This window comes from Nerophis lumbriciformis, linkage group LG13 (assembly GCF_033978685.3).
Source record: "Nerophis lumbriciformis linkage group LG13, RoL_Nlum_v2.1, whole genome shotgun sequence".
Classification (NCBI taxonomy): domain Eukaryota; kingdom Metazoa; phylum Chordata; class Actinopteri; order Syngnathiformes; family Syngnathidae; genus Nerophis; species Nerophis lumbriciformis.
The window spans coordinates 25,602,619-25,627,537 of NC_084560.2; the positions used below are offsets into that span (position 1 = coordinate 25,602,619).

The following is a 24,919-nucleotide window of genomic DNA, read 5'->3' on the forward strand; positions in this document are numbered from 1 at the left end:
TACTTATGTTGAAAGGGGCAGGAAATATAAGATTTTCTTCATCCTGTTCCTTCTCAAACATAGGTGTGTAAATATGTGTTTATTTGCCAAAGTTTAATTTTCTATTGATCAAAAATGCACACCAATGAAGGAGATAGATAAAAATAGAGAAAAAAAACACATTATTTTTGTCCTACGCATTTTAAATGAACTTTTTACACATCAACAATTACGGGCATACAGTATTGTACATACAAAACGTGCAGATAACACGTCTTGTCAAAGCATCTTCCTGCTAGAAAATGTTTACCGAATGCCGAACACTCTTCATCCTGTTCCTTCTCAAACATAGGTGTGTAAATATGTGTTTAGTTGCTAAAGTTTAATTGTCTATTGATCAAAAATGCACACCAATGAAGAAGATAATTAACAAATGAAAACAAAAAAACATTATTTTTGTTCTATGCATTTTAAATGAACTTTTACACATCAAAAATTACAGGCATACAGTATTGTACCTACAAAACGTGCAGATATCACGTCTTGTCAAAGCATCTTCCTGCTAGAAAATGTTTACCGAACGCCGAACACTCTTCATCCTGTTCCTTCTCAAACATAGGTGTGTAAATATGTGTTTATTTGCCAAAGTTTAATTTTCTATTGATCAAAAATGCACACCAATGAAAAAGATAATTAAAAAAATGAAAACAAAAAAAAACATTATTTTTGTTCTACGCATTTTAAATGAACTTTTTACACATCAACAATTACGGGCATACAGTATTGTACCTACAAAACATGCAGATATCACGTCTTGTCAAAGCATCTTCCTGCTAGAAAGTGTTTACCGAACGCCGAACACTCTGACACCCAAACTGGATTTGCTACAGCTCTGATACCACCAGTGTTGGGACTAACGCGTTACTGTAACGCCGTTAGTTAGTTTTGGCGGTAACTGGTAATCCAACGCATTATTTTTTATATTCAGTAACTCAGTTACCGTTACTACATGATGCGTTACTGCGTTATTTTACGTTATTTTTTATGTAGTATCGGCTAGAAACAGAAGATCTGAGTGTGTTTTATTGCAGCGCTGCGGTGGAAAAGAAAAGGCGTGCTTTGTGTGGGTGGGGGCAGGAGGGGGGGCTCCCATACCGTAGTTGAGACGTTCCTCCAGGGCCTATGTACTTCGGGGCTAACAAACTTCACTTTACCCGGAAGTGGGTCTTTACAGCTGAGGGTGAATGACGAGGCCGGCGGTTTGTTGCAACTTTGCGACTTTATTGGACGCAGCCATCCACCAAGCTAGAGCACCTGCACGCACTCACTGTTGCCGTTCCCTCACCTCTCTCGCCCACTCACTCACTGACGTCACTCACCTCACGTGCTGTCATATCTTAAAGGGCCACACACACGCACACACACACACATAGGCTACTCTCATAACAACTAACAAGACATCATGGTGAAGCCAGAAGTCGAGTTTCTTGACATGGAGACATTCTCAATACTTTTCCTTTGTCGAGCACAAAGAAAATAGCATTTTAGTTAAATGTAAGTTGTGTCTTGGATCAAAGATCCTATCTACTTAAAGTTAAAGTTAAAGTGCCATTATGTTGCAGCTATTTAAAATAGTTTTGTCAATTTGTTCTGGCCTGAAATAAGTTGGCCCTTTGAAGCATATCTTTGTCTTTGTGTGTAGACCACATTGCTTTTTGAGTTCAGTGATGCAAATGCATGTCAAGTCAACAGATTGTATTATTCTCCAGTGCAATAACAGTACTGAAATGAAGGCTAAAAGGGCATTAATGGGAGCCTTAAAAAAAAAAAGGGAAAAAAAAGAAGTAACTAAATAGTTACTTTTCACAGTAACTCATTACATTTTGGTGTAAGTAACTGAGTTAGTAACTGATTTACTTTTGAAATAAAGTAACTAGTAACTGTAACTAGTTACTGGTTTTCAGTAACTAACCCAACACTGGATGCCACCTCCAAAAAGGTTGACGCCGTTCCGTGTCGGTGCCGTGTCTACAGAGAAAATTCAGCTTTTATCGGCAACGTAGAAGATGCTCATAATTACCTGAGCTCGGTGCCCATGAAACACTTAAAACGGCGTAAAAATGGCGGACCATTAGTGGTTCCAGACAGCGGGGGATCATTCTCAGCCTGAAGAGTATCACAGCTTAAACATTCTTATTTATTTTTTTTACATTGCACATTGCATTAAAATAAAGGTCCCTTGGAAATTGCTGTGAGGCTGCCTGGTGATGTTCTCCCCCCTCTCTTGCTCGCTCAATGGTTTTCCAGACCATTTTTACTTATTGCACCCCTGGGTGCTTGCTCACTCCAGTCTGCAGTCCATTTTATAGACATGACTCAATGTGCATTGGCTGCAAGTAGGAATTGTAATTTCCAAGCACATCTCCACCGTCTAATGAGATCCAATACCAGGGATGTCACTAATGTGCGTGCATACAGAGCCGCCGCAGAGGGCTTTCTGATGTTTCGGTTACCTTATTTAGCTGCATAAGACTTTAAGGAATTTAAGGGAAAAAATAAAAAAAATCTCTCAGTGCGATTGCAGCTCGGTTCTCCACCACGGTAAACTACAGCCGCATTAATAAACATCAATCATAAAGCACATGGAGGCGGAAGGCAACAAGTCCAACGTGCCACACTGGATTTACGGCTCCAACTGTTCAGAGTTGCATTTCACATTTTCAATGCACTTTTAATGCTTGCTCGCCCGAACTCGTTTGTGTGAAAACACGCTAAATCAAAAGTAGCGGCGCTATATCACGGGGTGATATAAATGCCATATAAATCTGATCCGGGCGAGAAGTCCGACAATAAAGCACAAAAGCCCAGCAGAGACGTTTCCCCGCAGTGAACCGAGGCACGCAAAAACACTGGTAAATCCACGTTGCCAGGCAACAATCACGTGTGCCTCACTAATGTATGCTTGTGATGTTGATATTGTTTAAAACTGCTTTGCATTGACAATATAATCATACTGTGTCACATAGAAGCTATAAGTAGAAACATGTTTTTTTGCAGTAATTTATGACATTTGCTGAAGGACTTCTTTAACTAAAAGAATAATGAGAAAAATAATATGGTGTCAAAGTAATAGATGTAGAAATACACAAATGATTCCCGAGCGTGGCCACCGCTGCTGCTCACTGCTCCCCTCACCTCCCAGGGGGTGGAGCAAGGGATGGGTCAAATACAGAGGGTACCTAGTGTGTGTGTGACTATCAGTGGTACTTTAACTTAACTTATCTATAATTAAATGAATAATGTTGTAATAATGAAGGAAAAAGTCATAACTTCCAAAACTATGAAGTTTGTATTCCACTGGAGTAAATATGTATATATATATGAATTAACAAATACTCACGTCATACAGTGATATTCCAACATACTTGCCAACCTTGAGACCTCCGATTTCGGGAGGTGGGCGGGGGCGTGGTTAACAGGGGTGGAGTATATTTACAGCTAGAATTCACTGAAAGTCAAGTATTTCTTATATATATATATATATATATATATATATACATATATATATATATATATATATATATATATATATATGAAATACTTGACTTGGTGAATTCTAGCTGTAAATATACTCCTCCCCTGTTAACCACGCCCCCGCCCACCTCCCGAAATCGGAGGTCTCAAGGTTGGCATATATATATATATATATATATATATATATATATATATATATATATATATATATATATATATATATATATATATATATATATATATATATTTATATATATGTGTATAGCTAGAATTCACTGAAAGTCAAGTATTTCTTATATATATATATATATATATATATATATATATATGAAATACTTGACTTGGTGAATTCTAGCTATACACATATATATAAATATATATATATATATATATATATATATATATATATACATATATATATATATATATATATATATATATATATATATATATATATATATATATATATATATATATATATATATATATGTCTTAATAAGGTTATCCAAAAAATAGTGCTCGATACCGTAGTAGAGCGCAATATATGTATGTGTGGGAAAAAAATCACAAGACTATTTCATCTCTACAGGCCTGTTTCATGAGGGGGGGTTCCCTCAATCATCAGGAGATTTTAATGGGAGCATTCACATACCATGGTTTATATAGGGCACAGAGTGGGTGGGTACAGGCTGGCGTAGGGGCGTGGTGATTGGCTCATGTGTTACCTAGGAGGTGTTTCCGTCTGTGGCGGCATGCTGTTACAATTTCGCTGCGCTTGTTGAGGGATGACAGGTCTGGACGGTAAATAATAAACAGTTTCTCTTTCAAGCATAGGTTGCATCTTTTATTACCACTATTGTAAGGTGTGCTGGATGCAAGAATTTGCCATGTTATTGAATATTCAACATTATTGTCTTTGAGGTCCCAAATGTGTTTGGTGAGTTCTGTGGTATTCCGCAGGTTTTGGTTCCTTGAAAACCAGATGGAACAATCACAAGGCTTCTTTCAGGAACCAAAACCTGCGGAATACCACAGAACTCAGCTTCGTCTCCTTGTTGTGTGCGCAGTTGTGCACTGCACTCTCTAAAAGCCGTAGATGTTATTGTCACATATGCATGTACACTAGATGGAAGTATTGTCCTGTTTAAGAGTGTCACAACATTGCTGTTAACGGCAGACAAACTGCTTTACGGTAGACGAAAAGGTGACTGCTGTTGTTGTGTGTTGTTACCGCGCTGGGAGGACGTTAATGAAACTGCCTAACAATAAACCCACATAAGAAACCAAGAACTCGCCCTCGATTATTCTACAGTTATAACGTGATTGAGCAGGCACGCTGTTTATATTGTGGGAAAGCGGATGTGAAAACAGGCTGTCGACACGTTACTCGGGTCCGCCTGAATTTCCGGAGATTTTCGGGAGAAAATTTGTCCTGGGAGGTTTTCGGGAGAGGCGCTGAATTTCGGGAGTCTCTTGGAAAATCCGGGAAGGTTGGCAAGTATGTATTACAAGGAGAATTAAGTAGAATTTTTTGTATTCTCTTTTTGTTTTATTATGAAAATAAAGCGGTGATATTACATGGAGAAGGAAGGAGTAATTTTATAACAAAAAAGTAAGATTTTTTTAAAGAAAAAGTTTAACTACCGGTATTCCAATTTTGGTTTTGCAAAGTTATACGTATACATTTTTCAAATAACAAGTTAATATGAAAAAAAAAAAAAAAAAGTGTTATTTAGATTATTTTTGTTTACAGTATTACAAAGAAGTCATAAAAATATATATTAAAGACTAAACAGTCAAATAAAGTTGTTCGGGACATAATTACAAAAATTAGGTTGTAATATCAATCAGTCAATCAATCGTTTACTTATATAGCCCTAAATCACGAATGTCTCAAAGGGCTGCACAAGCCACAATGTAATATTGTAAGGAAAAGAGTTGCAGGTTTAAAGAAATATGAAAATGTGGTAACAACAATATTTTGACAATAAATTCATAGTTTAGTGGACTGAAGTTTAAGTTAAGTTAAAGTACCACACTAGGTGTGGTGAAATTTGTCCTCTGCATTTGACCCATCACCCTTATTCACCCCCTGGGAGGTGAGGGGAGCAGTGGGCAGCAGCGGTGGCCGCGCCCGGGAATCATTTTTGGTGATTTAACCCCCCAATTCCAACCCTTGAACTTCAAGTTCATATGTGAGTCAAGGCAGGTGGGCAAATACTTTTGGCAATATAGTGTATGTCAAGCCCAAACTGAGGAAAAAAAAACGTGACTGGTAAATTTGACGTTCTTTTGTTTTTATTTTACTTTCCGCCTTTTCCTGTAAGTGGTCACCACAATAAGTCAATCACACGTTTTTTTTTTTAACACTGCACCTCCATTCTGACTTAAGCCTTCAACTGATGTCTTATTATTACACCTGGTGTTGGGCTCCTGCTCCTGCCATCTGCAGCACAGCCAGCGTTACATCTACTTTTAAAGCATTTTTCTTGTAATTCCAGGTTGTTTCCTTCTTTGTGTGGCCCAAATCCCTCTTTATAGAAAACACTTTGAGCTCTATAATATTTCTATTCAGACAAGGCCAGTTGTAGAAGAGAGAGTATCTCACCTTGAACGCTCTCTTAAATCTGTTGTTGACTACGTATAACGCCACGGGGTTGATGCATGCCTTGAGGGAGGCCAGATTGATGCCAACATAGTCCAGCACAAGTAAGACACTAAAAAGAAAAGTGAATGTATTATACACTGTAGTAGGGTTGTACGGTATTAGTATAGTACCGCGATGCTAATGAATCGTATTCGGTACTATACCGCCTCTGAAAAGTACCGCAAGTATCTTACAAGTATCATCCCTGCAGGACGAGGAATAGCTATACATGTTTCTCTACACACCGTAGCTCGCCGGCATCAAAATGTAAACAAACGCCATTGGTGGATCTTGGTTGGAAGTGGGGGTTAAATCACCAAAAATTATTCCCGGGCGTGGCCACCGCTGTTGCTCACTGCTCCCCTCACCTCCCAGAGGGTGAACAAGGGGATGGGTCAAAAGCAGAGGACAAATTTCACCACAACTCGTGTGTGTGTGACAATTATTGGTACTTTAACTTTAACATCCACTGTAATGATACTAAGTACAGGAACGCGTCTAGTCGATACTACTATGATTACGTCGATATTTTTGGCGTCACATTATCTTTTTTGTTAATTTATGTTATGTTTATAAACTCAGGAAATATGTCCCTGGACACATGAGGACTTTGAATATGACGACTTGGTATCGGATTGATACCCAAATTTGTGGTATCATCCAAAACTAATGTAAAGTATCCAAACAACAGAAGAATAAGTGATTATTACATTTTAACAGAAGTGTAGATAGAACATGTTATAAGAGAAAGTAAGCAGATATTAACAGTAAATGAATAAGTTGATTAATAATTCATTTTCTACCACTTGTCCTTAATAATGTTGACAAAATAATAGACTGGAAAATGACACAATATGTTACTGCATATGTCAGCAGACTAATTAGGAGCCTTTGTTTGCTTACTTACTACTAAAAGACAAGTTGTCTTGTATGTTCACTATTTTATTTAAGGACAAACTTGCAATAAAAAAACATATGTTTAATGTACACTAAGATTTTTTGTTAAAATAAAGCCAATAATGCAATTTTTTGTGGTCCCCTTTATTTACAAAAGTATCGAAATAATTTTAGTACCGGTACAAAAATATTGGTATCGGGACAACACTTCACTGTAGTATACAGTATTGTATACATTTAATTTTTTAAGCTCACCTTAGCAGTTGACATCGATCCGGATCTTTCTGGTCATAAATGGTTGATTTTAGGATTCTGCTGAGGTGGAGTGGCAACCAGCAGACAGCAAATACGACCACCAGGCACACAGCCGTGTTTGCAGCAGCTTGCCTCTTTAAACACAACATTGACAGATAGCCATAGTGAAGTCTAAAGAAAAAAAAAAAAGAAAAAGGAGAAGAGAAAGAAAAATAATTGGACACACCTGCTTGCTGTGTTTGTTTAAGTTCTCTTTGTTCTTTCGCATCTTCTTGGTCCTTAGCGCATAGAAGATGACAGCCCAAGCCAGCGGCATGCAGAAGTAAACGCTAAAGAGCCACCAGTCCTTTACGGCCTTATAAAACTGTGAACATACAGTAGCAGGGCATTAAAGCAATAGTACGGAATCATTTGACTACATAACACAAACAAAACCATGGTGATGATACATTTTGCTCCCGTTGCCATGGGGAACATCAATCCCCTATTTTAGTGGTCCATGATAGTGGTGGACCAGCCAGGACAACTCAAGTTTTAGCACCATCGTGTAAATTTAAACTTTTATTTTGCGCAAACGCGCTGTCAATACAATGTATCTCTCTATATATTGTTACACTGTAAGTTATTTGTAAAGTTAATATAGATTTTTAGTTGTATTAATGATATGTTCTGCAAAAACACGCTACTTGTTTTATATTTGCCAAATTGCATTCTTCTTTTTTATTTGTTTTTTTAATTTTGTTTTTTTATTAATCAATACAACAAAATAATACACACTAATACCATAGTAATAAGTTCCAATTCCAAAACAACATTCAGAATAGCAATCAACAGAGCAATTGAGAGGACAACCAAACAATACACAAAACAATCCAAAAGTGGTCAAACAAAAATTAATAATATCAACAACAGTATCAATATTAATAAGAATTCCAACATAGCAGTGATTAGAAATCCCTCATTAACATTATTATCACAGCCATTTATAAGAAAAAAAAACATTTAAAAAAATGAAAAATTGAAAAATAACAATTAAAACCAAAAATATTGGACAACACATTGTGTCCAATATTTTCCACAAAGATAAAATAAGTCATATTTAAGGTTCATTTAATAGTTAAAAAAAATTTAAATAATGGATGCATTCTTCTTAAAAAATAAAATGTGACGTATTGTGACTAAGGATGTCAAAAGTAACAAGTTAACTCAACTTAATCATTTAAAAACAAAAATCGCAATAATCATGTATATACTCAGATTAATGACACAATTTATTTTCAGCGTACATGCTCTTTTACTTGAACCTGAGAAGTGGCGTGGGTTACAATTCGGCGAGTGCTCAGGTCAATGCACACGTGGCTCATTTCACTTCAAAATACAAACCGATGGGACTTCAGCTCAAACGTTTAAGCCTTGAGCAAATAAATGACGCGCACTCAATTAAAATGTTTTCTATAAATGTTACTACTCTTCGACATTCTGACGATAAAATTGCATTTGAGTCCAAGTATTTGGTTTATTTTTTAGGTAAGTTTGAATTATGCATGTGCTATTTGATGATTATTCCAAATTGGATGATTAATGAGATTAATTATTAATTCCAACCATTTGACAGCAGCACTAATTGTGACATAGTTTTACAGTATTTCCTTTTGTAACAATGTGTACTCAGATTACAATGACAATTCTGTCAACAAATGTATATCTGCAATTATCACAGTCCACCCTGGTAAGCTTTTATTTCTCATTGGCACGTTGTGTAAATCGTAAATAAAAACAGAATACAATGATTTGTAAATCATTGTCAACCTATATTCAATTGAATAGACTGCAAAGACAAGATACTTAACGTTCAAACTGGAAAACGTTGTTATTTTTTGGGAATTATTTGGAATTTGCTGCTTCCAACATGTTTCAAAAAAAGCTGGCACAAGTGGCAAAAAAGACTGAGAAAGTTGAGGAATGCTCATCAAACACTTATTTGGAACATCCCACAGGTGAACAGGCTACTTGGGAACAGGTGGGTGCAATGATTGGGTAAAAAAGCAGCTTCATTAAATGCTCAGTCATTCACAAACCAGGATGGGGCGAGGGTCAACACTTTGTGAACAAACGCGTGAGCAAATTGTCGAATAGTTCAAGAACATTTCTCAACGAGCTATTGCAAGGAATTTAGGAATTTCACCATCTACGGTCCGTAATATCATCAAAAGGTTCAGAGAATCTGGAGAAATCACTGCAAGGCCGAAAACCAACATTGAATGCCCATGACCTTCGAACCCTCAGGCGGTACTGCATCAAAAACTGACGTCAGTTTGTAAAGGATATTACCACATGGGCTCTGGAACGAAAGCCATTTATCAACAACACCCAGAAACGCCGCCGGCTTCGCTGGGCCCGAGCTCATCTAAGATGGACTGATGCAAAGTGGAAAAGTGTTTTATGGTCTAACAAGTCCACATTTCAAATTGTTTTTGGAAAATGTGGATGTCGTGTCCTCCGGAACAAAGAGGAAAATAACCTTTTGGATTGTTATAGGCGCAAAGTTCAAAAGCCAGCATCTGTGATGGTATGGGGGTGTATTAGTGCCCAAGGCATGGGTAACTTACACATCTGTGAAGGCGCCATTATTGCTGAAAGGTACATACAGGTTTTGGAGCAACATATGTCGCCATCCAAGCAACGTTATCATGGACGCCCCTGCTTATTACAACAGCGTGGCTTCATAGTAAAAGAGTGCGGGTACTAGACTGGCCTGCCTGTAGTCCAGACCCCGGACTGTTGAACAACTTAAGCTGTACGTCAAGCAAGAATGGGAAAGAATTCCACCTGAAAAGCTTCAAAAATTGGTCTCCTCAGTTCCCAAACGTTTACTGAGTGTCGTTAAAAGGAAAGGCCATGTAACACAGTGGTAAAATTGCCCCTGTGCCAACTTTTTTGCAATGTGTTGCTGCCATTAAATTCTAAGTTCATGATTATTTGGCAATACAAATTAACTTTCTCAGTTCGAACATTAAGTATCTTGTCTTTGCAGTCTATTCAATTGAATATAAGTTGAAAAGGATTTGCAAATCATTGTATTCTGTTTGTATTTACGAATTACACAACGTGCCAACTTCACTGGTTTTAACCTTTAGCCAGAACCTCACCAATATTTAACACATCCAAAGTACATCACCCCTCTACAAAGATGCTGTTTATGCAACCTTGCTAAATGTGTGAGTCCTGTATTTCATGTAACTGCTATGTAAAAGGCCACTAAAAAAAACCAAAGGTAGTGCAGCTGGCAGAAGACCGATATGCTGCAGACCGGATTACAAAGTACAGTAACATCAAACACGGGTTATTATTACTTGTGACTTGCATCATGGTCACCTGCATAAACGGTGTGGTCTGCACAGGATGGAGCAGACAAATCCTCAGATGTTGGTCTTTGTAGTGTACGTTGATCACGGAGAAGCCGACAAGTTCGGGTAGAGCCAGTATGATGGAGACGAGCCATATGAGAGATATTTCCACCACTGACACTCCTGTGCTTTTGATCCGTTGCCGAGATACGACTGCACGGTACCTAAAACATTTAGTTTTTAGGTTAATCACAAAGTGAGTACACCCCTCGCACATTAGCAACTGTTTTTTTTCAAGGGACAATGCTATTGAAATGAAATTAGGTCATAACTTAAGAGTAGTATGTGTACGGTTTCTGTAAGAGTATAGACTTACTGTCCACTGAAAAATACTCTACACACAGGGATGTCACGATCCAATAATTTTAGTTGATTCCAATACCAATGAGTTTCCTCAATTCTCATTCAATACCGCCATAAAAAATAAAATAAAAACTGGACCCATGTACCTTTAAATGCAACTGCTTCCTATTTCAATTATTTAGGATCACATAATAAGTTCCTAATTGATTTCCTAAGATGAGTCCATTAAAATTCATGACGTGTTCTTAAATGCCCAAATTGTTCCCACCTGCTGTTCTTAAGTTGCTGAATGCCAAATGGTTAGCGCATGCGTGTCTATCATAATTTGCATATAAACACGCCCGTATTTCTCCAATATGCATATGTAAACACCCTTAATTCCGTAATTTGCATAGGTAAACGCCCTTAATTCCCCATGTAAGGGCACAATTCTCGCGGAAAAGCTCAACAAACACACGGAGATAACACAAAGAGATTACAGAAGAGAAATTTGTATTATCCCGCGGGGGAAATACACAATGTCAGAATGTAAGTTTAAGAAAGGGGGGACAGCTGAGGTAGCCTAAAGTGTTCAAATAAATATTTGTCACTTCAGGCAAATAGGTCTACATGGTCGTGAAATACAAAAATCTCCTTAAAAACTCCGTAAGTGGGCCTAAGAACAAAATGTGTTCTTAAGAACGGGGCCCACTGTGTGTCAACATGTTTTGGTACAGAATCTAAATTCCACTATCAGCTGCCAAGAGGTAACATTAAAAAAAAGAACAGCAGTGTTCTGCAGCCTCCAGTGTATTTAAAATAAACAACGCTGTGATTATAAACACGCTCATAAATAACAGTCGTATTTTACATTCTAAAAAGAACAGCAGATGCGTGGAGCCCTTAAGTACATAAAAACAAACCATACTGTTCTTAATGTTCTCGAAATATGGATGTCATGTAATTTGTTGTATTAAAAAAAAGGTTAAACATGTTTAAAGACAAATCTTTGCGTTTTTATTCCAAATTACAGTAGTATCAACACTATGTACAATATACCTTTTTCCTCTATTTTGCTGTTATTTAATTTTGACAATGTGCCACAGGCCCATGCAATTTAACACTGCATTCAGCAAAACAAGCCCCAGGCCACACTTTAACTTCCTGGTGAAATAAGTAATCTAATGGTGTTCAAACTGTTGCCAAACGACAGAAGAGTGTCTCTAATCTGCTCCTTTGGCATTTATAAAAGTGATAAAAGGTTGGGTTGCACGCCTCTGGATGTTTTCTGCCCTCTGTGGGATTACTGTCTGGGCTTGTGGTGGCGGATCTCCACTCACACTTTTGTGACGGCTTGTATTTGATTTGTGCATAAATGCATGACACAAGATACCGTATTTTTCGGACTATAAGGCACACTTAAAACCCTTTTTTTTCTTCCTCAAAACACCTCATAACCTGGTGCGCCTAATGTACGGAATAATTCTGGTTTTGCTTACCGACCTCGAAGCCATTTTATTTGCTACATGGTGAAATGATAAGTGTGACCAGTAGATGGCAGTCAAACATAAGAGACACGTGTAGACTGTCAGGAAGTGTTGGTGACGAACCCCAAGATGCAGAGATGGTAGGAAAACATGACTTTGATGTTAAAAAGGTAGGAAAAACACTAACCAGGAACCAGGAGACAGGAAACAGGATACTAGGAAAACAGCCAACAGGCAACGGGATTTAAGGGAAACTGGAGACAGCAAATACAGGAACCAGCTCACAATACTCCAGCACTGACTGGAGGGCGAGGCAGGCATAAATAGCAGCCGGCTGATTGAAACCAGGTGTAGCCAATCAGCCGCAGGTGAGGGGAAACAGCGCTCAGGGAGACAAGCAAGAAACTGAACCAAAATAAGAGCGCTGACAGGAAATAAAATACAAACACAGGAGGAACAACTAAAACATAACCAACCTGTCAGTGACAAGCCTGACATGGACTGCGATATGACTCAAGTAAACAACACCAACATTTTATATGTTCCATTGAAAGTATAGAACATTACACACGGCGCTCAAAAATCTATCAAAATTTTTATTACGACGTTGGTAAGCTACGAAGCTGCACCGCTTGATGGATTGTCAGTGCATTAAACATACGAGTATTATTATGGTGTGTGTATAAGGTAAAACATATTATCTGGTGTTTTGTTTCGAAGTATTATGCAAAAGCAACTTTGCTTGCCTTCTGGTACTTGCTGATCTGTATTTGGGATCTGCATAAGTCCTGAAAAAATATGCGCGTCCGCCTTTGTAGTCTGTGACGACACCGTAGTCGATAATCTTCTTTTTATCTACCTTCTTGTTATGGGACATTCATCCTCCGCTGTTGCCATTTTTAAAATAAAGTAGTGTAAAGTTCTTACTTATATCTGTCAGTAAACTCACCATTAAAGTGCTAAAACATAATTTTGGCTTTGCCTACTGACCTCGATGCTATTTTATTTAGTACATGGTGAAATGATAAGTGTGACCAGTAGATGGCAGTCACACATAAGAGATACGTGTAGACTGCAATATGATGGCAGTCACATGCAAGAGATACGTGCAGACTGCAATATGACTCAAGTAAACAACACCAACATTGTATATGTTCCATTGAAAATATAGAAAATTACACACGGCGCTCAAAAATCCATCAAAATGTTTTAGTACGACTTTGGTAAGCTATGAAGCCGCACCGCTTGATGGATTGTACTGTGCTTCAACATATGAGTATTATTATGGTGTGTGTATAAGGTAAGACATATTATCTGGCGTTTTATTTCGCAATATTATGCAAAAGCAACTTTTCTTACCTTCTGGTACCTGCTGACCTGAATTTGGTATGTGCATAAGTCCTGAAAAATTGTGCACTTCCGCCTTTGTAGTCTGTGGCGACGCCGTAGTCGTTAAGCTTCTTCTTTTTATCTATCTTCTTGTTATGTGGCATTCATCCTCCGCTGTTGCCATTTCTAATATAAAGTAGTGTAAAGTTCTTACTTATATCTGTCAGTAAACTCGCCATGAAAGCGCTAAAACATACCGGTGTCGTGAGTTTACATTATTCACCCAAGGAACTTTAGTTATTAGAGAGTTCCGGTCGGACCGTTCTCCACAGAACACATTTCCGGGGTTGTTATTGCACTAGTGAGCCATGGATGAGGAGATGCTGCTCCGTTATTGATTGAAGTAAAGTCTGAATGTCATTAAGACAGTTAGCGCCATCTTTTGACACTTCTTCCACCCCCGTCCTTGCACGCTACACCGCTACAATAAAGATGACGGAGAAAAGACTCTGCCGAAGGTGAGCCACGTAAATAAGACCGCCCACAAAACAGCGCATCCTGAAGCATTCACACAACAATCCTACAATAAACCATTTGTGGACAAGGAGAAACACAGCCATCGACGCACGTTCAATCGCTTTGTTAACTCACTGTGAAAATATTCCACAGGTGCTACAGTCAACAACCCCCTTCCAGTCCGCAGACTACCAATGCCGAGCTAAAATATCCAATAAGCGCGCCCTCGCTTATGTCACGCTTCACTTGACACTTGCCTTTTAAAGGCGCACACTCACGCACTCTTCTCTCATGAAACATCTCAACTGCATACACCAGATATACGAAAGCTTAAAAAAAAGTAACGGTAACACTTTAGTATGGGGAACATATTCACCATTAATTAGTTGCTTATTAAAGTAAGAAAGACTTAGTTTAGAGTTATTTGAACACTAGGGGAACATAAGGGTTAGGGTTAGGGTTACTAATAAGCAATAATTCTGAGGTTATTGAGGGAAGACTCTTAGTTAATGGCTTACTGGTTGTATAATAAGCCCATGCAGAATAAGGCATTAATAAGTACTTAAAAATGATTAATTAAGAGCCAATATGTTACAAATGTGCATGTTAATAAGCAACTAATTAATAGTGAATATGTTCCCCATACTAAAGTGTTACCAAAGTAACCTATTAATTACTTTATATCTATTAAAGAATAATTCAGATAGTAATTTACTTTTTTGAGAAAGTTATGACTAACTCTAATAAATTACTTTTTTAAAGTGATTTTCCTAACATTATTTGGGATTCCCGTTTAGTGGATAGTAAATATACAATATAAAAATATGGTAACACTTTAGTATGGGGAACATATTCACCATTAATTAGTTGCTTATTAAAGTAACACAGGCTTAATTTAGAGTTTTTTGGGGAACATATAAGGGTTAGGGTTAGGGTTACTAATAGGCAATCATTCTGAGGTTATTGAGGGAAAGCTCTTCGTTAATGGCTTACTGGTTGTATAATAAGCCCATGCAGAAAAAGGCATTAGTAAGTACTTAATAATGACCAATTAAGAGCCATTATGTTACAAATGTGCATGTTAATAAGCAACAAATTAATGGTGAATATGTTCCCCATACTAAAGTGTTACCAAAGTAACCTCTTAATTACTTTCTATGTACTAAAGAAAAATTCAGATAGTAATTTACTTTTTTGAGAAAGTTGTGAGTAACTCTAATAAATTACTTTTTTAAAGTAACTGTCCTTACACTGGTTGGGATTCCGGTTTAGTGGATACTAAATATACAATATAAAAATATGGTAACACTTTAGTATGGGGAACATATTCACCATTAATTAGTTGCTTATTAAAGTAACAAAGACTTAATTTAGAGTTACCTATTTGGACACTCGGGGAACATATAAGTGTTAGGGTTACTAATAAGCAACAATTCTGAGGTTATTTAGGGAAGACTCTTAGTTAATGGCTTACTGGTTGTATAATAAGGCCATGCAGAAAAAAGCATTAGTAAGTACTTAATAATGACCAATTAAGAGCCAATATGTTACTAATTTGCATGTTAATAAGCAACTAATTAATGGTGAATATGTGTTCCCCATACTAAAGTGTTACCAAAATAACCTATTAATTATTTTCTATGTATTAAAGAATAATTCAGATAGTAATTCACTTTTTTGAGAAAGTTATGAGTAACTCTAATAAATTACTTTGTTAAAGTAACTGTCCTTACACTGGTTGGGATTCCCGTTTAGTGGATAGTAAATATACAATATAAAAATATGGTAACACTTTAGTATTGGGAACATCCATCCATCCATCCATTTTCTACCGCTTATTCCCTTTGGGGTCGCGGGGGGCGCTGGAGCCTATCTCAGCTACAATCGGGCGGAAGGCGGGGTACACCCTGGACAAGTCGCCACCTCATCGCAGGGCCAACACAGATAGACAGACAACATTCACACTCACATCCACACACTAGGGCCAATTTAGTGTTGCCAACATATTCACCATTAATTAGTTACTTATTAAAGTAACAAAGACTTAATTTAGAGTTACCTATTTGGACACTCGGGGAACATATAAGGGTTAGGGTTACTAATAAACAACAATTCTGAGGTTATTGAGGGAAGACTCTTAGTTAATGGCTTACTGGTTGTATAATAAGGCCATGAAGAAAAAGGCATTAGTAAGTACTTAATAATGACAAATATGTTACTAATGTGCATGTTAACAAGCAACTAATTAATGGTGAATATGTGTTCCCCATACTAAAGTGTTACCAAAATAACCTATTAATTGCTTTCTATGTATTAAAGAATAATTCACTTTTTTGAGAAAGTTATGACTAACTCTAATAAATTACTTTTTTAAAGTAATTTTCCTTACACTGGTTGTGATTCCCGTTTAGTGATTGATTGATTGATTGATTGATTGAAACTTTTATTAGTAGATTGCACAGTACAGTACATATTCCGTACAATTGACCACTAAATGGTAACCAGAGGTGGGTAGAGTAGCCAGAAATTGTACTCAAGTAAGAGTACTGTTACTTTAGAGATTTATTACTCAAGTAAAAGTAAGGAGTAGTCACCCAAATATTTACTTGAGTAAAAGTAAAAAGTATGTTGTGAAAAAACTACTCAAGTACTGAGTAACTGATGAGTAACATACACATTCATATCATATATATATATATATATATATATATATATATATATATATATATATATATATATATATATATATATATATATATATATATACATACATACATACATATACATTGATATATACAGTATATAATTTATAAGTATTTATTTTGCTGTTTTTGTTTACATGTTAAAGGTGTTTTAATGAATATACATGCATGTTTAACATATAGATTCCTTTCTTTAATGAAGACTAGAATATAAGTTGGTGTATTACCTGATTCTGATGACTTGCGTTGATTGTAATCAGACAGTCGTGATGATAACGTCCACGTTTTCAAATACAGGAGAAGAAAAGTTCCTCCTTTCTGTCTAATACCACATGAAAGTGGTTGGTTTTTGGCATCCTATTTGTCCAGCTTCCATATTCGTTTTTATACACTTTACAAGAAATATATTGGTGTCAAACTCCGTAGCTTGCTAGCTTGTTTACGCTGGCTTTCGGAGACTCTTGTTTTGAAAGCGCAGGCGCGATGGCGCGGCACTTTTATTGTGAAGACAGGAACGTCCTCATGTGCGGTCAGTCTTGAGGCTTTTGACGGTACGGTTGAAATAAAACAAGTATTTTTTTTCCTTCACACTTTTGATTGATTGATTTGAACTTTTATTATTAGATTGCACAGTACAGTACATATTCCGTACAATTGACCACTAAATGGTAACACCCCAATAAGTTTTTCAACTTGTTTAAGTCAGGTCATGTGACCACCTGGCTCTGTTTGATTGGTCCAACGTCACCAGTGACTGCATCTGATTGGTGGAACGAACTGAAACGTCACCAGTAAGGCAGGCACTTTGAAGGTCTGTCTGACAGACCAAAACAAACAAAGCGTGCATTAACAGATCGATAAAAATTAGTAGCGAGTAGCGAGCTGAATGTAGATAAAAGTAGCGGAGTAAAAGTAGCGTTCCTTCTCTATAAATATACTTAAGTAAAAGTAAAAGTATGTTGCATTAAAACTACTCTTAGAAGTACAATTTATCCCAAAAGTTACTCAAGTAGATGTAACGGAGTAAATGTAGCGCGTTACTACCCACCTCTGATGGTAACACCCGAATACGTTTTTCAACTTGTTTAAGTCTACGTTAATCAATTCATGGTAGTAGTAGTAGTAGTAGTAGTGGATAGTAAATATACAATATAAACATATATATATATATTAAAATGGTGGCAGAAATGTGCTTACCTGTCAACACTGAGAGCACACAGACTGAACACTGAAATACCAAGAGACATTTTCTGGATGAAAGGCACCATCTTGCACAACGCCAAGCCAAAAGGCCAACCTCCTACCACGAGCTTAACATAAAGGGGGGGGGGGTGAAACATGACAATTAACAATTCAAGATAGGCTGGGATGGTAGAAAGGCGATAAGGCCCCGCATTATGTCGGCCTTGTAATTGCCTGTGTGCGGCCGACGACTCACCCTGTAGGCGCTGACCGGGATGTCTATCACAACGTGGACCAGATCTCCCAAAGCCAGACTTGCAATCAGGATGCTCGCGCCGCTCCTCGGGCGTGTCTTCTTGTGAATTATTCTCAGCAGCATCGAATTGCCCGCCATCCCCAGCACGAAAACCACGACAAAAACCACAGCGGTGACATATTTGAAGAGGTCGCCGACGCGGGTCGACCGGGGACACATAACAAGTGAGCTATTGTGGGGGGCCACCTGAACAGGGGACGCCATCCTGGGAGAGTTTAGTGGCTCCGAACGCTGAGCGCTGGCCTTGCCGCTAATGACAACTTTTTCTCAGACAAAAAAAAGGGCACAGTGAAAAAAAGCGGCCTTGAGTTGCTTGCTGGCGCCACTGGATAGGAAAAGAAAGTAATTAGCAAAGCATCAGAACAAATAATTCAGACAGGCTTATAAAAACATTTTTAATTTCATTGTTCCATTTTACCTTTTTAACCACCGCTGGTATCAGAGTTGCCTGCCGCAGTAAATGTTTGCAGCCCGGTAGTCGGAGGGCTTTATAGTCGAAGTTGTCGCCGTTAGTCATCAATCTGTCAGCCGTTGACTGTAATTACCTCCTTGTAGCGCCGCCCTCGTTAAATAGACGCCGCCGATGTGTCTGAAGTCTGTTGTTTACAGTGAGATCATTTTTTTGGCTCTCACTTTCAAATAAAAAAATACATACATTTACAGCACCCAAAAAAATACAGGTGCTCCAAAAATTCCGATTCTAAATCAATTTATATTTTTTGAGAATCGATTTTACAACCCAAAAAATATGCTATTTAAAAATATATATATATTTTTGGATTAAAAACTACTACTGTAGTACTTGTATCATTATTATCATTATCGGTATAGCTCGGTTGGTAGAGTGGCCGTGCCAGCAACTTGAGGGTTCCAGGTTCGACCCCCGCTTCCACCACCCTAGTCGCTGCCGTTGTGTCCTTGGGCAAGACACTTTACCCACCTGCTCCCAGTGCCACCCACACTGGTTTAAATGTAACTTAGATATTGGGTTTCACTATGTAAAAGCGCTTTGAGTCACTAGAGAAAAGCGCTATATAAATATAATTCACATTATATACTGTTGTGTTTATCAATTATTGTTTTTTCTTTTTTTTTTAGTATTGTATTTGTGTGTCTTCTCAAGTGTACATTTCTATCCTAAATATTGTTTAGTTTCAGTTTATTTGGAACATGCATATACGATACAATGTAATTCATCACAATTTTGCAGTTGTTTCATTACAGCACGTCTGAAAAGGAGTAAGAAGAAGCTGAGCTTTTTTAATCCTACCCCTTCTTATACTTAAGCAATTTTATCCTATTTCCTTGTTATCTGCAACATAACAGTGAACAAATAAATAATAAACAAGTAATATACCATAGTAAGTAAACAACAATTAAATACATAAATAGTCTTTGTCTCAATAAAAAAAAATTAAATAAAAGGTTTACGATATTCAATATAAATCTTGTTCTGTGTACACTTGTAGTTTGAACAGTCTCTTAAACTGAATCATATTGGTGCTTTGTTTGATTTCTTTGCTTAATCCATTCCATAATTTAATTACACATACTGATATGCTAAAGGTTTTAAGTGTTGTACGAGCATACAAATGTTATAAATTCCTCTAAGGTTATACTTCTCCTCTTTTGTTGAGAAGAATTGTTGTACATTCTTGGGTAGCAGGTTATAGTTTGCTTAGAACATCATTTTAGCTGTTTGCAAATGCACCAAATCGTTGAATTTCAATATTTTTGATTCAATAAATAAAGGCTTTGTATGTTCTCTATATCCAACATTATGTATTATTCTAATTGATTTTTTTTGTAACACAGTTAGTGAATGAAGCGCATATTTGTAGTTGTTTCCCCATATTTCTGCACAATACCTCAGATATGGTAACACTGGTGAGCAGTAAAGAATATGAAGTGATTTTTGGTCCAGAACATGTTTTGCTTTATTCATTATTGACGTGTTTCTTGCTACTTTATGTAGTATATTTTTTACATGAGATTTCCAATTCATTTTATCATCTATTATTACACCCAAAAATGTGTTTTCTTTTACCCTTTCAATGTCTACTCCGTCCTTTTGTATTTGTGTTTGACTTTCTGTTAAAAGCTGGGATTAGTTTGGAGTTGCTCCATTTTCTTGAATTAGATTAATTAACATTCTGTGATTATTTTCAAATAAAATTTAAAAAATACATACTTACAAAGCCGCCTTTTAGCGGTAAACACTTCACTCAACAAAGACGTCATCAAATATCACATTTAAAAGCGGGAACTGCACTTTGTTTTTAGACTTTTGTCTCTCATTGACAATCTTTTTGTGAGACAAGAATACATACGTGTTGTTGTTTTTTTATGCATTCTACTCTGTAAAATACAGCCAGTAAGAGGTGGCTAACAATGCAGGTAATGGGAGTACTCTATTGCGGCCATAAAGCCCTCTAAAAAACATTCATAAACCGCCAACAATACTCCATTTACATCTTGGGACATGAAAATTTACCAAGCATTAGCGATACTCTTATTATAAGCGCTAACTAACTTATGCAGCTACCGTATTGACATATTGAGTTGCTGTTGCTGCAATGCCTCTAAACCAGTGAAAGTTGATTTTAGATTATGAATCATGCCTCTCACTTATACAGTGAAATGTTGCCTAAAAAATGAAATTATTGTACAAGTTTTAATTTTGCATTTCATTGCATATAACTGTGGTACATTCAAAAAGTCTAGATTGATGTTAGAAACAACTCTCAGGAGATGCAGTAGTAATTATAGAATCATAATATTTTTATGGTTCGTAGTATCCACTGATAATATACTTCTATATGTATCCGCTAATCTCTACTTTATAAGCCTGCTCAGTGGCCTTGTGGTTGGAGTTTCCGCCCTGAGATCGGTAGGTCGTGTCATACCAAAGACTATAAAAATGGGACTCATTACCTCCCTGCTTGGCACTCAGCGTCAAGGGTTGGAATTGGGGGTTAATTCACCAAAATGATTCCCGAGCGCGGCCACCGCTGCTGCTCACTGCTCCCCTCACCTCCCAGGGGGTGAACAAGGGGATGGGTCAAATGCAGAGGGTAATTTCACCACACCGAGTGTGTGTGTGTGACTATCAGTGGTACTTTAACTTTAACTTTATACTCTGATGTAAGGGACAACTTGACAGATTTATGATCATATTTAAGTATAAAATGACAAGTTATATGAATATTTAAATTCATATTCTGGCCACTTTACAGTGTATGGAATTTGTTGACTTTTTTGCAAAAATAAAAATTAAAAAAATAAAATAAAAAAAACAAATTATTTATGGGGTTTATCTAGATATGTAGATATGTTAATCTCATTTTTAAAAAGCAACAAATTTAGAGGTTTTTACTAATGGTGTCAAATGACTAATATGCTTAATTAGATTGATCCCATTTTTGAATTTGGATTAATTTTGATTAATCGTTTATATGAACTAAGTTAGCCTGAAAAAGACTCCATTATTTTGACATAATGCCATTTTAGACTTAGACTTAGACAAACTTTATTGATCCACAAGAGAAATTGTTCCACACAGTAGCTCAGTTACAAAGGATGGAAAGGGTAAGGATGGAAAGGATAATGCAGGTATGCAGGTGTAAAGTAGACTAAAAATGTACCGTAGTAGCAATATAAAATATAACATCTCATCTTTAAAAAGTCAAAAACGTAGAGGTTTTTACTAATAGTGTCAATTGACTAATATGCTTAATCAGATTGATCCCACTTTTGAATTTGGATTAATCTTGATTAATCGTTTACATGAACTAAGTTGACCTAAAAAAAGACTCCATTATTTTGACATAAATGCCATTTTAGACTTAGACTTGGACTTTATTGATCCACAAGAGAAATTGTTCCACACAGTAGCTCAGTTACTAAGGATGGAAAGGGTAAGGATAGAAAGGATAATGCAGGTATAAAGTAGACTAAAAATGTACTGTAGTAGCAATATAAAATCTAACATATGTAATATTTACATATTATATATACAGTATATAATATATACTTATATATTATATTTTAATATAATATATACAATATAACAATTACCATGTACAATATTGCAGTATATGTAACAGCTGCAGCAAAAAAAAAAAAAAGGCAGCATAAAATAAAGAGTGTTTTATTGTCAGAATGTCATAAACAAAGATCATTTAAATGTTTCACTTGAATGCACGTCATTTATTTGTCCAAAACCGTTTCATCAAAAGTCCTGTCTGGATGTATTTTATAGCGGAATTGCACTGACCTGACCACTGAGCGTGTAACAACCCACGCCGCCTTGCAGGTAACCATCCGCAGTTAAAGTAAATGAGCATGTCCTGTATGCCCGAGATAAATTGCATGATTAATCTGCAACTATACATTTTTAATGCAATATTTTTTTGTGATTACTCGTTATTTTTGACTGCCCTGGTTTTTAGACGAGTTTTAAAAAGCTGGTTTCGACCAAATTCATGCAATGATTTGTTGAGTAAACATACCAAGTGTGTGTGTATGGAGCAGGGACGTTGGGTTTAGGGTGGGATGAGGGACGCTGTAGTAGTGGTGTCCCGATACCAATATTTTGGTACCGGTACTTTTCTAAATAAAGGGGACCACAAAAAATTGAATTATTGGCTTTATTTTAACAAAAAATCTTAGGGTACATTAAACATATGTTTCTTATTGCAATTTAGTCCTTAAATAAAATGGTGAACATACTAGACAACTTGTCTTTTAGTAGTAAGTAAACAAACAAAGGCTCCTAATTAGTTTGCTGACATATGAAGTAACATATTGTGTCATTTTCCATTCTATTACAAACCCCGTTTCCATATGAGTTGGGAAATTGTGTTGGATGTAAATATAAACGGAATACAATGAATTGCAAATCTTGTTCAACCCATATTCAGTTGAATATGCTACAAAGACAATATATTTGATGTTCAAACGGATAAACTTTTTTTTTTTTGCAAATAATCATTAACTCTAGAATTTGATGCCAGCAACACGTGACAAAGAAGTTGGGAAAGGTGGCAATAAATACTGATAAAGTTGAGGAATGCTCATCAAACACTTATTTGGAACATCCCACAGGTTGACAGGCAAATTGGGAACAGGTGGGTGCCATGATTGGGTATAAAAGTAGATTCCATGAAATGCTCAGTCATTCACAAACAAGGATGAGGCGAGGGTCACCACTTTGTCAACAAATGCGTGAGCAAATTGTTGAACAGTTTAAGAAAAACCTTTCTCAACCAGCTATTGCAAGGAATTTAGGGATTTCACCATCTGCGGTCCGTAATATCATCAAAGGGTTCAGAGAATCTGGAGAAATCACTGCACGTAAGCAGCTAAGCCCGTGACCTTCGATCCCTCAGGCTGTACTGCATCAACAAGCGACATCAGTGTGTAAAGGATATCACCACATGGGCTCAGGAACACTTCAGAAACCCACTGTCAGTAACTACAGTTGGTCGCTACATCTGTAAGTGTAAGTTAAAACTCTCCTATGCAAGGCGAAAACCGTTTATCAACAACACCCAGAAACGCCGTCGGCTTCGCTGGGCCTGAGCTCATCTAAGATGGACTGATACAAAGCGGAAAAGTGTTCTGTGGTCTGACGAGTCCACATTTCAAATAGTTTTTGGAAACTGTGGACGTCGTGTCCTCCGGACCAAAGAGGAAAAGAACCATCCGGATTGTTATAGGTGCAAAGTTGAAAAGCCAGCATCTGTGATGGTATGGGGGTGTATTAGTGCCCAAGACATGGGTAACTTACACATCTGTGAAGGCGCCATTAATGCTGAAAGGTACATACAGGTTTTGGAGCAACATATGTTGCCATCCAAGCAACGTTACCATGGACGCCCCTGCTTATTTCATGAAATTCTAAGTTAATTATTATTTGCAAAAAAAAAATTAAGTTTATGAGTTTGAACATCAAATATCTTGTCTTTGTAGTGCATTCAATTGAATATGGGTTAGAAAGGATTTGCAAATCATTGTATTCCATTTGTATTTACATCTAACGCCATTTTCCAACTCATATATAAGGACAGGTGGTAGAAAATGAATTATTAATCTACTTGTTCATTTACTGTTAATATCTGCTTACTTTCTCTTTTAACATGTTCTATCTACATTTCTGTTAAAATGTAATAATCACTTATTTTTCTGTTGTTTGAATACTTTACATTAGTTTTGGATGATACCACACATTTGGGTATCAATCCGATACCAAGTCGTTACAGGATCATACAGTGGTCATACTCAAAGTACTCATGTGTCCAGGGACGTATTTCCTGTGTTTATAAACATAACATAAATAAATAAAAAACAAAAGAAGATGTTGTGATGCCAAAAAATATAGACGT

General features: G+C 36.8%; 1 protein-coding gene across 1 annotated transcript in view; it reads right to left on the reverse strand.

Annotated features, from left to right (window-relative positions):
• LOC133613984 (endothelin receptor type B-like) overlaps positions 1-18,692 on the reverse strand; it is a 36,099-nt gene extending 17,407 nt beyond the window's left edge. The window contains exons 1-6 of the mRNA XM_072914376.1: positions 18,474-18,692; positions 18,233-18,345; positions 10,688-10,883; positions 7,539-7,676; positions 7,313-7,446; positions 6,122-6,230 (exon numbers count right to left, since the gene is read on the reverse strand). Of these exons, the coding sequence (XP_072770477.1) occupies positions 6,122-6,230; positions 7,313-7,446; positions 7,539-7,676; positions 10,688-10,883; positions 18,233-18,345; positions 18,474-18,692 (909 nt within the window). The remainder of the gene's footprint in view (positions 1-6,121; positions 6,231-7,312; positions 7,447-7,538; positions 7,677-10,687; positions 10,884-18,232; positions 18,346-18,473) is intronic.
• Positions 18,693-24,919: the final 6,227 nt, after the last annotated feature.